Source organism: Aspergillus puulaauensis, chromosome 8, assembly GCF_016861865.1.
Source record: "Aspergillus puulaauensis MK2 DNA, chromosome 8, nearly complete sequence".
In the NCBI taxonomy this organism is placed as follows: Eukaryota; Fungi; Ascomycota; class Eurotiomycetes; order Eurotiales; family Aspergillaceae; genus Aspergillus; species Aspergillus puulaauensis.
The window spans coordinates 1162463-1174631 of NC_054864.1; the positions used below are offsets into that span (position 1 = coordinate 1162463).

The 12169-nt window shown below is 52.4% G+C and overlaps 6 protein-coding genes across 6 annotated transcripts; 2 read left to right on the plus strand and 4 right to left on the minus strand.

Moving 5' to 3' along the window:
- Positions 1–221: 221 nt before the first annotated feature.
- APUU_80449A (uncharacterized protein) lies at positions 222–1984 on the minus strand (the record flags this gene model as incomplete). Its single annotated transcript, XM_041696730.1, has 6 exons — positions 222–510; positions 582–986; positions 1055–1357; positions 1407–1521; positions 1578–1721; positions 1789–1984. 6 exons carry the CDS (start codon positions 1982–1984, stop codon positions 222–224), a joined length of 1452 nt encoding a protein of 483 aa, XP_041562332.1.
- Positions 1985–2468: 484 nt separating this feature from the next.
- Positions 2469–3752, plus strand: APUU_80450S (NAD(P)-dependent alcohol dehydrogenase; the record flags this gene model as incomplete). The annotated part of the gene is made up of 3 exons (XM_041696731.1): positions 2469–2661; positions 2758–3536; positions 3597–3752. 3 exons carry the CDS (start codon positions 2469–2471, stop codon positions 3750–3752), a joined length of 1128 nt encoding a protein of 375 aa, XP_041562333.1.
- Positions 3753–3978: 226 nt separating this feature from the next.
- Positions 3979–5085, minus strand: APUU_80451A (uncharacterized protein; the record flags this gene model as incomplete). The annotated part of the gene is made up of 4 exons (XM_041696732.1): positions 3979–4387; positions 4460–4534; positions 4583–4816; positions 4874–5085. 4 exons carry the CDS (start codon positions 5083–5085, stop codon positions 3979–3981), a joined length of 930 nt encoding a protein of 309 aa, XP_041562334.1.
- A 306-nt stretch (positions 5086–5391) lies between these two features.
- On the minus strand, positions 5392–7455 carry APUU_80452A (Zn(II)2Cys6 transcription factor; the record flags this gene model as incomplete). The annotated part of the gene is made up of 1 exon (XM_041696733.1): positions 5392–7455. One exon carries the CDS (start codon positions 7453–7455, stop codon positions 5392–5394), a length of 2064 nt encoding a protein of 687 aa, XP_041562335.1.
- A 433-nt stretch (positions 7456–7888) lies between these two features.
- On the minus strand, positions 7889–9640 carry APUU_80453A (putative carboxylesterase; the record flags this gene model as incomplete). The annotated part of the gene is made up of 3 exons (XM_041696735.1): positions 7889–8920; positions 8973–9157; positions 9214–9640. 3 exons carry the CDS (start codon positions 9638–9640, stop codon positions 7889–7891), a joined length of 1644 nt encoding a protein of 547 aa, XP_041562336.1.
- Positions 9641–10231: 591 nt separating this feature from the next.
- On the plus strand, positions 10232–12065 carry APUU_80454S (uncharacterized protein; the record flags this gene model as incomplete). The annotated part of the gene is made up of 5 exons (XM_041696736.1): positions 10232–10361; positions 10444–10856; positions 10915–11327; positions 11382–11625; positions 11688–12065. The coding sequence occupies 5 exons, from the start codon at positions 10232–10234 to the stop codon at positions 12063–12065; spliced, it is 1578 nt and encodes a 525-aa protein (XP_041562337.1).
- Between the last annotated feature and the right edge of the window lie 104 nt (positions 12066–12169).

The window sequence follows — 12169 nt, forward strand, 5'->3', positions numbered from 1 at the left end:
CACTGTACTGGGGTGTTCGGCTATATGGGTTTACTAACGTACCTCCGGCGATTCCATATGTCTCCGAAGGCAGTGGCGGCGTAAGATGGTGGATATGAAGTTATTATGACATAACTACGGCCAACGAGGCTATAACAGATTATAATGGTAGTGCTGGCCTGATTAATTTGGGTCGCTTGTACAATCTTGTTAGTTTATAGTAATAACGTCCAGGGAAATATTTACGACAGCGAGATATAAACAGACTTGACCTCCGTCCATGCTTGTAGGCCTTCGTCTCCCAGCTCCCGTCCAGTGCCAGATCCCTTGAACCCACCAAGAGGCAGGTCTTGACAGTAATATGGAGAAGACGTATTGACGCCAATCGAGCCTGCCTCGAAGTACTTGGCCACTCGGATCGCCCGGTTGATGTCCCGGGTGAATACGCTGGCATATAGCCCGTATTCAGAGTCGTTTGCCGCGCGGATCACATCCTGTTCACTGCTGAAAGCGTTGAGACAAGAAACAGCACTGCAACAGACCATGTTAGCCCGTACGATATTTATGTTCCGCAAAGGCAAAGTGGGGAGGGTAAAACAAACCCAAATATCTCATCCTTCATAATAGAATGATGTTCCGGCACCTCCTGGAACACAACCGGGGAGACAAAGTTTGCCCCCTCGCGTGGTGTCGATTCCCCAATGGACAGGCGCTTGAGGCCATCTTTTTGCGCTTTCTGTAGATAGTCGGTAATGCTCTTGAACTGATGCCGGTCTGCCTGGGGACCGAACCCAGTCGTTGCTTCGAGGGGGTTGCCCGCCTGAGCTGCAAGCTCCTGAATAGCCTGTGCATACAGCTTTGTGAATTCATCTTCAACGCTTTTCTGAACATATACCCGTGACGAAGCCATGCAGACCTGGCCCGAATTGAACACGATAGAGAAGGCCGCTACCTTTGCTGCCTTTTGCAGATCGGCGTCTTCAAACACGATCAGGGGGCTTTTGCCACTGTTTCGATACATTAATTAACTCGAGCTCAACTTGAAGGTATTGCCAGGTTGCTTCCGGGGGCATACCCTAGTTCTAGTGTGCAGGATTTGAGATTTGAATCAACCGCAGCCTTTTGGATCAGCTTGCCCGTCCTGGTGCTGCCTGTGAAAGCAATCTTCCGAATATCCATGTGTCGAGCGATGGCATCCCCACACGGCAGTCCAAACCCAGAAACAATATTAAGCACACCTGGAGGAAAGCCAGCCTCCTTGGCCAGCCGTGCGAAGAGGATTGAAGTCAGCGGAGCCTTCTCAGAGGATTTGAGCACCAGCGTGTTACCCGCAATGAGGGCAGGGCCGACTTTGAAGCAGATCATGATCACCGGGACGCTGTGCGGTATTAACAGCTGAGTCGTGGAAATGGAATGAAGCCACTCACTTCCAGGGAATGATCGCCCCAGTGACACCATAAGGCTGGCGGATGGATATATTCAAATGGTCCTTGGAGGTCAGGGAGGTGGCCCCGTGGATATCCAGAGCCCTGCCAGCATAATCTACATACCCATAAGCCCTAGACACTTTTGTATAAGGAGCTCGAGTAAGGACATACATCTCAGTGTTGCTGTGCCCATTGCTTGATCGATATAGGTTGATACAGGCTTCCCCATCGAAAGAGCCTCCAGGCGCGCAAACTCCGCCGCATGCTCATCGACAAGGTCAGCCAGCCTCAGCATGAGGCGCCGCCGTTCGGATCCTATTCAGTTCGTAACGTCAGCGCCATGGACATTGCGGTTGTCGACCCGGTGAATGCAGTCAAATACCGTCCATCTCCGACCACATTGGAAAAGCCCTTTTCGCACTCGCAACTGCTCGGTCCACGTCGTCTGCTTTGCCCTCGGACACTTCTGCTACGGTCTCGCCGGTGAAAGGATTTGTAACCTTGAATTTGGAACCATCCAGCGAGTCAACAAACTCTCCATCAATGAAGAGACGGGTCTCAATCTCCGGTGTGGCCATTGTGGTGTCTGCTGAGTGAATAGTCAATAAGCTAAAGGTTTTGCAGTCAGACTAGGCCCGATAACGCCTTACATGTCAAGTTTATATGCATACTTCTATGAGCCGGATCATCCTTCTTGAAAATAGTCTATCCGATCCGATATCTGCGCCAGATCCGAGTTTCTCACATCCGATAGGGGAGTAACCGGGGAAGAGACTCACGGTCTGGGGCACCCCATATTGCCGAACATTGTTCTCCATTTCCCCAATGTGGAGCGACCAGACCGGAGACGCACAGCAAATGATCCACTAATATCAACGGGCCTGTTTTCCGTCGGTTTTCCCACTTGCATATCATCGGAAGGCAGGAAAACGGGGGGTCCGATATTAAAAAGGAGCGCCACCGTATTTCTTGCTTGTGAGAAGAGGGCGATAACCGCACAGACGAGCGTAAGAAACCTTCAGTCCGTCACTGCCTTCTCGACTACGATTGCACAAAAACACAATGGTCTACCCTACAGATGCCCTGGTTGTATTTGCCGTCGGGGAAGAACCCCGATTTAGCCCGGTGACGCTGGATACGATACGGGACGACGAGCTCTTGGTGGAAATCCACGCTACGGGGATCTGCCACACTGATATTGCTTGCATGGAGGGCAAGTTGCCGGCTGCGTTTCCTTGTATTTTGGGACATGAAGGTAAGAGAACCTGACCTAGGCATTCCTCAATAACAATGTTATACGACGACGACAACGACGCGGCGTTGGGAGGATTATGTGCTGATATATAGACAGGCGCTGGGGTGGTCCTCCAGGCAGGCAAGGAGGTAAACGATGTCAATATCGGCGACAAGGTTATTCTCAGCTACAACTTCTGCAAAACCTGCCCCCAATGCCAATCCGGCCACCCAGCCTACTGCGAAAACCTGGTAGCGCAAAACTTCGGCGGCAAGCGGACGGATGGAAGCAGAACCATATCGCTCCCAACCGGTGAACCAGAGGTTTTTGCCAATTTCTTCGGCCAGAGCTCTTTCTCTCGCGTTGCCATTGTCAGCCGTGCCTCGGTGGCGCGCGTCGCAGCGGATACACCGCTTGATACCTTTGCTGCCTTGGGGTGCGGGGTGCAAACCGGGGCAGGCGCAGTCCTGCACACCCTCAACGTGCGTGAAGGGAACTCGGTGGCCGTGTTTGGCGTGGGCGCCGTCGGCCTGAGCGCTATTATGGCGGCGAAGCTGCGAGGGGCAAGGACTATCATCGCGGTGGATCTGGAGGCCTCGCGATTAGAGATGGCGCGTGAGTTGGGGGCTACCCATGCACTACTGGGGGGGTCGGAAAATCTTCTGCAACAGATCCGAGAGATCTGTGCGCCTTCCAATGGCGTGCAGTTCGCGGTTGACTGCTCTGGGGCTACGCAGGTGGTAGAGACGATGTTGGATTCATTGGCAACCCGTGGACGGGCCGCCAGCGTCGGTGCCCCAGCGCCAGGCAGGAGAGCAGGCGTGGACGTGTTCTCTCATCTAACGCTTGGACGGGAGTACGTAGGTTGTCACCAAGGGTCAAGCGTGGCCGAGCAGGTATGTTGACCGTCACATGTGTACGGCCGTATCGGATCTGCTACTGACGGGGATTGCTAGATGATTCCGTACTTGATCGAGCAGACCAAGCAAGGCAGGTTTCCTATGCAGAAGCTCCTTACATTCTATCCCGTCGAGCAATACCGTGAGGCATTCCAAGACTTGAAACAGGGGCGAGCAATAAAAGGAGTTTTGCGCTGGAAGGAGAGCGTCTGAAACACGGAGGCTGGACTTGGAATAGTTAGAAATTCCATCAGGATGTTCTATTTGGTCTCCACTTGACGTGCTCGAGTACCGTGGTTCGGGTTACGTTAGGCATATAGCCGCGGCAAATACGAACATACCCGACCGCACTTCCGATGCAATGCCACGAATAGAAAGAAAGAACGAATTTCCATTTTAAGGAGCACTTAACTGCTACCAATGCCGTGAATCCACACACTTAAAACTGCGATTCCACAAACTCCAGGAGCGCCGATGGCAGCTCGCGATATTCTTGCAGCCGCCCGCCTACAATGAGATCATGCAACGACGCCTTGCGAAAACCCTTGACATCCCAAAACTCGCATCCCATCATTTCAGTCTGCTGCCCGCTTCCCCAGATTCTGCGGCAGTAGAACGCCAGCGCGAATTTGCTGCCGGTCGCAATAGAGCTCTCGACCACTTCATTAATAGACTCGGCCGATTCATGTTTACTGCGTGTTCTAGAACCATGCTGTGTTGTCAGGCTGTGTGCGATTTCACTTCCTGTTGCTCGAAGCTCGCACAGGGCTATGGTGCGGTTCCTGAGTTGGTCAATGGGCGTTGAGGCGAATATGGAGGCGTACGCGGCAGCAACGTAGGACCGAGTGCTATTGACGTTAGAGATTGTGCATTGGAAGGTTTAAAACAGCTGGACTGCTGTATATATTAAAATCACGTACCAGAGGTTAAGAGCCTTGTGCTCTGACTCGCCGGTGAAGATAATCCTGTTATTGCGACGGTCTACTCCCATAGCCCTGGTCCAGTTAGCCAACAACAACAACATCAACAATAAAAGGACGTACGGTGTAGCCAAGGCAAACTCCGCAAAATTGCCAGTAAGGACCACTGTAACCGGAATACCAGCAGCACGGGCTGCTCTCTCGACCTCGTGCTTGGCGTGGTTGACTGGGATGCGCAGTCCCTGCTCGTCATACCGCGCAGCGAGATCCGAAGGGACGAAAAGCCGAACGTTCGTCTTGGGGATGGCATTCACCAGGCCGAGCTGGCGGGTGACACCTTCGTGTCCAACGAGGGATCTAGGCCGGTTAGGCCTCGGGCTTCTCGATGGCAGTACGTAGTGGTTGGTAACTTACATAACAACATCCACATCCTGCAGGGCAGCGACGACGGTGTCTTGATCATCCAAGTCGACGGCAATCTTGGCCACCGAGTTAGGGAGAGAGGATATATCGGATCCGGGCCGGTACAGGACCTTGATAGGGGCTCCTGAGGCGATGAGGGCTGCAACAATAGCTGAGCTGGCCCATCCCCGATGGCCGTAGACCGCAATTCGATTGGACGGCATGGAAGAGAGAGCAACCTTGATTCCCTTTTAAAGACTGTGGTAGTTCACTTTCAATATGGGAGATGTTGGATCCTTATATGCATATACCCGGCCGATTTCTATTGGACGGAAGGTGTTTGCAAACTCCGCACCTTTGATATCATGAATGAACTATGACTGATCAACAGACTTTGCATAGTTTGTTTGGGTTGGTTTGGTTAACCCACAAAGTATCGTCATCAAATAATGCCGTCCCAGTTTCATTTGTAAAGGACCAGTTCTTAAGATACAATTGCAGGTCGACAGATATATATACCACAATCCGTTCTATGTATCGAACGGCACGAAAAAGTTTGGGAGAAGCATATAATCCGCCAAGTCCCCGGGCACGTCCCAATCAAAATCCGAGGCAGACACATTAGCATATCCCGGAGGCTGGGGCTGCGTAGAAGCAGCGTGATTAATATCTAGAGATGGCGTACTGCCTGCCGGGGGTATCCGAGTTTCTAGAGCATCGGCTGCATCCGCAGCAAGGAGGAGGAACTCAAAAGCTTTCATCGCCCAGACGCCCGGGTCCCAGGTATTCTGGGCCTGATTCAAGAGCATTTGGCAATTGTCGAAGCTGGCCTGGATCATTCTCGCAAGATGGGTGTTCTGCGCCTGTTGGGTCTGCTGGTAGAGAATGATTCCTGCCATGAAGAACCCAGGGAACACCTCGTGGGGGATATTGCAAATGGAGATCCGCGTCATGAGTTTGATGGCGCTCGAAGAGACCGCCAGGGCCGACGACTCTGAAATGCCCGTGGAATCGTAGCCGGTGGGCGGCGGGGCCGAGAGGGTCGATGGATTGGGTCTTGACTGTCGGGGCTGGTCCATGTGGAGGAGCATGATGTGATAATTAAGCAGGATGTCGAGTTGCACGGCTGATATCGATGCGGAGGATTGGCCAGGCTGGCATTGCATTGCGGCTGGGAGCTTTGCTTTCCAGGTGGCCAGTTGCTCGTGGATTAGTTCCGTTGTAGAGCTTACACTGGTCGGCCCGAACCGTAAGAACATGATGTCTCGGAGGATAAGTGACAGTTTGGTGGCTTGGATCTGGTACTCGAACGACTCGCGGCAGCTACAGCCTGATGGTATCGTCGGGGGCTGGAATGTATGTTCGTCCGGGAAGTCGTCCTGCGTTAACATTTCCACATCGCATTGGGCTATATTAATACGGAATGGTCGGCCCAGTAGTGCGGAACAATGGGCATCGCGAGCAGCCAACGTCCACCATAACCGCCTGAGCAGGCCGCGGTCATTGAAGTTTCCATTGATTGCAATGGATTTGCGGTGCAGTCCCAGGGCCACAGCCATCGTCACCCCAACCTCAATCCACGAGCATGGGTTCCAGTAGCAGTCCATCTGAGGGCCCTTGAAACTGAGCAGGATCGCCACCTTGACTAGAAGTATCTTGCTATTTTCATAATTTAAATCAAAAAGCGCCTTGGCCCGATCGTAGTAGACCTGGCGCGCCTCGGCGCGGGAACCAAACCCAGCCTTGTAGATTGTGGCAGGCTCGCAGAAAGTCATCGCAATGAAACAGATGGAATGCAGCAGGATCCACGGCAGCTTCCGCTCCTGCTGCGCCTTGCGTAAGTCTGTTGGATTCACAACAGAGTATAGAGGATAGAACCGTTCCAGAAATACGTTCATCATCTCTGCCAAAGACTCCGATTCCGGGTAAATGAACGCCCCCTTCGCCTTCAGACACTCGATATCGTGGGGACGAAGGTGTTTTGGATGCACATTCTCTTGGACGACGGCTAGTGAATCACTGCTCAAGACACGCTGGTTGGTGTCGTGCAGGCCCGAATTCATGTCCCTCCGCAGCTGCAGGGCAAATGTCAAGGGCGAAGGTTCCCCGAACAGAACCAGCTTCGCCTTGCACAGGTTTTCGTGACCTGCGCGGTCGAGGAAATTCTCGAACATGGCCGATAGTGATGGATGGTCTGATGCGCCTGCCGAGGAGGGGACACTGTCGGGCGGCCGAGTCACATCCACGGCATGCGGGTGATCTCCATTTGAAGGTATTGGTATTTCCTCGGCCGGAAACAGCTGGGGAGAGCGAGAATCAGCTCGGCTGCGGCGGCCGGATGAAGGACTGGTCTGCGCAGTTGAAGCCCGGCCCACTGACGATGATGCGCCAGGGTTTGCCACCTGCCGGCGAAAGCTCGTTCGATCATAAGTCCCTCGGCGCGAGGTGGCCAGTGTACACTCGGCGACATTGTCCATGCGGCATCGGCTGCAAGGACAACCAAGCTCGGCGGCATCACACTTGACCTTGCGCCGGCTGCATCGCTGACAAGCCTTGGAGGCTCGCAGCCGCTGCTTCCCGGCTGTAGAGACCATGCTGGTGGGTGGGGGTATTCTTTCGCACCAGTGCGTGTTAATTATCCACTGTGCCTTTTCACGGAGTTGTCCTTGTCCCCGCATTTGGGTCTGGACTGCAAAGGGAAGCCAAAGGTTCCAAGTTGTTAAGGTTGTTCGGCAGCTGACTCAGAATCCCGCACTACGACTTTGGGATTGTACTGTGGAAACCTCTCTGAAGTTGATATAAAAAGAGTATATAAATTCTTATTAAATAAAATTATATAAGGGTTAGTAATCCTGTAATGAAGACTTTGACTAGTTACTAGCCAAATAGTAGATGTTGACCTTGGCACTTCTACATCGATATGAGACAGGCAAGTGCTAATAAACATGGCTTTATTTAAAAATATAACAACTGTTTGGTCTTCTGGAACTCTGCGGCACAGAAATTGTAAAGACTATGGCCGATACCTCACTGCCCCGGTCCTTGATTGATAAAATCATAAAACAATCTCGCAAATCTATTCACTCGGTCTTGACTGGTCAACAGCTTCCTCCAGGGCTGTGCCTCACGACCGACGGTCTCAAGTCGAGTGTGAGCTCCGTCAAACACATTTTGTGCGTGCGAAATGCTATACTCCTGCCAGGGAGACTCACCGTATGCCTGGCGGAGAACCATTTGGGAGAACATATCTGCCGTGGCTTGACACGAGCGCGGGGCTGCAGAGCCTGCGACCGCAGGGTAACGGCACAAGTAAGCGTTATCCAGGGTATGGAATGCAGCTCCGTTGAGCGGACTGGATTCCGCCTCGTCGGGCTGATCGAATCGGTATATATACAGTGATGGTGAATTGGGGAGACTACAGGCGCTGGCGACGTTGAACGGCAGACGCGAGAAGCAGGCATCAGCAAGGAGACTGGTCAGTGCTTGCACTGCCGCTGTATCTGACTTGACTTCCAGGACGCCATATTCCTCTAGTACCTCGGAGCTGAAGGACTGGTCGCTTGGGAGAGACAGGATATTACGGAGGTTGGAGATCACGGATCCCTTGGTTTGCTCAACCTTGTCGAACCCAAAGACCGACATTTCGTCTCGCATTGTCCCCATTACGATGGCCTTAACCCAGCTCGGAAATGGCTCCACGCAGTCGAGGGGGCCTTCTGGCAAGGAATGACCGACAAACCACTTTGGATCCCAAATCGGAGATGTCAGTGGCCCGTTCCATGCGATCAACTCCTGTGTGGATGCTGACCGTAACGCAGCAATCTTCTGCGAAGCCGTCGCAGTGGGAGGGACCCCGGCATGCTGCACGAGTCGGTCGAATTTGGCCTGTGCCTCTTCTGGCCGGAGCATGGACCAAGATGGAGCTGATTGCATGATCCCGCGCTGACACAGGGCCTGGTTTGATCGCAAATGAGCCAGGACAGACCAGGCCCCGGCAGACTCCCCGGCAATCGTTACGTTAGAGCCATCACCTCCGAACAGGTGAATGTAGTCTTTCACCTGGGAGTGGTGAGTGACGAGGAGTATACCGGGTAGAAGGCTTTTGACGAACCCATTGAAGCCCGAGACGCTGGTCGTGAAGACCCTGGTTTGCCCACCCTGCTTCTCCATGACTGACTGCCTCTGCTGCGAGTTCTGATGAAGACAGGAACCCGAAGGATCCCATCCGGTAGTTGATGGATACAAACACTATCGGCTTGCCGGCCTCAATCGAGTGGTGTACTAGAAAGTCGCCAGCTAGTGCCCTCATTAGTAGACCAGACGTGTATGTGCCTGCGTGGTAAAGTACTTACAAAAGTCAGCGTTACCGTTTTCAATCGTCCACCCACCTCCGTGAATCCATACAACAACAGGCAACTTGCTCTCGGACGAGATGACCGGTTTAGGCGCGTAGATATTCAACCGGAGGCAATCATACTCGGATTGCGCCAAGTTCGCGGCCGGCGCACCAGCAAAGAGGTGCTGCCGAATGCCACGAAGTTTGTCAGGAGCCTGAGGGCAGATCGGCCCATATTCAGTGGCATCCACGATGGCACAATGGCTCTCGGGGGGAACGAGTTGAGCCTGGCGGAAACGAGCAGGGATACGCGCGAACTGCACGCCGAGATGATGGGCCACTCCCAGAGCAGAAATAAAGGCTTTGTACTCGGCCTTTTCACTGATTCTGACACTGGCGTCGTCGCCTTTGACGCCAGCTTGCGACAGCATTGAGGTCGACATGGTGGATGTACCTGTCGAGGAAACAATTGCGAGAGATTGCACGCCGCTCACACTCTTTCAACAGCCTTTTAAATGAATCTCTCAGCTTGAATATCATCGGGCCAGGTTCCGGTATTTGATGGGTACGAGGTTTAGTCAGTCTGCTGAACACCCGCAGGCAATGGAGTCACTTGTTCAACTTAGTTGGAAGGCCAAATAGCCGACCTGACCCATATAGGCGGCGACTCGAGTCGACCCAGTTTGCAAACTACTCAGGTATCCATGTGCTCTTCCGCCATCATCCAACATCCAGCTGAAGAATAATAAATTCCCTGAGGCCATGTTGCCGTCAAATGCCGAGCTGTTTGCCTAGCCTGCTCAAGATACTGTTTCAAGGCTCTCATTATTCCTCGTCTGTGTTTATGTCGGCTCCTCTAGCGGACGAATATGTGGCTCATACGGCTGTAATTATCGGCACTCGTGCCCCCGTGGGGAAAAGCTTGGGGTACGGATGCCGTTGTGGGAGGTCATCTCTTTGTACCTATATAATACACTATTCTTCCACACAACTGCGGATGAAACATCAAACATTCCCAACTGTATATTGCAGATATGGCGGTCCTGGAAAAAGACCACACCGATAACGGCATCACTATTGATCATGAAGAACATACAGAACGCCCACGACCAAAGGGCCCAGGCTGGGACGATGTTCTACGGCATCGAAGAATCTTTGCTTGGTGTTAGTACACATTTCACCGGAATAGAATGCCAGACTTTACAGTACAATAGATACCCAGGCTGACAGACAATTCCGTATTCAGGCCTCCTAATCTTCTTCCTGCCCATGAACTTCGGCTACGAAAACTCCATCAGCGGAAGCATTCTGGCAATGCCTCAGTTCTTGGAGCAATTTGGACATCAGACCAATGGAACTATGGTCCTTGGCTCTCAGGACCAGCAAATCCTGAATGCTGCCCTGTCTGTTGGAGTGTTTTGTGCCGCGATTATTGCAGGCTTTTTGTCCGATGCCTGTGGCCGAAGGAAGGCCATCATGGTTGCTAGTATCATTTGCTGCGCTGGTGTGCTGGTCCAGTACTATGCTACAAGCATTCTGATGCTTTTTGGCGGCAAAGTTGTTGCGACCTTGGGCTTTGGACTTGGCCAGTCTGTAGCACCAGTCTTTATATCAGAGATCGCGCCGAGCTCAATGAGGGGGATATGTCTTGCCCTAATTGTGAGTGTCCATTTCTTCCGTCACTCCGTCACTACGGGGCTCATACTTACGGTAATAGAACACAATGATAGTCTGTGGGCAGTGGCTGGCGTCGTTGACTATTTTTGGTGCCACCTTTAACTCTCGTTCTGATGCCTGGCGGATTCCATTAATTTGTCAAATCATCCCACCAGGAATTTCATTTCTGGCTGCAATTTCTTTCCTTCCCGAGTCTCCAACCTGGCTACTCATGAAGAACCGGCAGGATAAGGCCAAAGAAGCATTCCAGAGGTTCAATGGACCACAACTCGACCCAGAACCCCCGCTTAACCAGACTCTTGAAGCCATTGCCATGGAGGAGGAGAGTGCAAGCGGCAAGCACCCTTGGGCCGAATGCTTCCAGCAACCCAGTCTACGGAGAACAACAATCGTTATTATGACCTACCTAGCACAGCAGTTGATCGGGGTTAACTTCATAGCTGGCTATCTCACGTAAGGCAGTATTCAGCAACTATTGGGGCTCGCCGTTGACTGATTCGATTGCAGTTACTACTATGCACTCGCAGGAGTGAATAGCCCTCTTGCCATCGCCCAAGCGTCATATGCCATACAGTTGTTCGGCAATATGTGCTCGTGGCCGTTAATCGAGCGCCTGGGACGCCGGCAGCTCATTGTGGGTGGCTGCATCGCGATGACAACCCTGCTACCGGTTATCGGTGGCATTAGCATCTTAAATACGCCCAAAGCACTGAAGGCTACCGTTGCGCTGATGACTGTATGGGGGTTTCTGGTACGATCTATCCAGGCCGATTCCAATCTTCGCTGTAGCTAATTATTGTACCATGTATACAGTACCAAGCTACTCTGGGCGCATGCGCCTACGCGATCGGGGGAGAGATCCCAACCCCTGCTCTGCGCCAGAAGACCTATGCGATTAACATGGTGGTCACGACGGTTGCATCGACGGTTGTGTATCAGGTCATGCCGATTCTGATAAACTCAGACAAAGCGAACCTTGGGGGCAAGATTGCGTTTGTGTTCTTTGCTCCTTCTGTTCCCATGTGCTGCTATTTGTTTTTTTGTCTACCGGAGACCGCGGGTCGGAGCTTTGATGAGCTGGAAAAGCTGTTTCAGGCGCGTGTTTCGGCTCGCAAGTTCAGAGGGTATCGGATAGAGCTCAACGAAGCCGCAGTATTGCATTGCAAAGAGGGCGGGATTCCCACTGGTTGACAGCATGCCTGATGTTATTTCTCGATATGAAAGATGTACTTATGGAGCGGACGAGTGCAGTACCTGTGGTTTAGGATTTCTAGGGAGATATTGATCTTTAATAT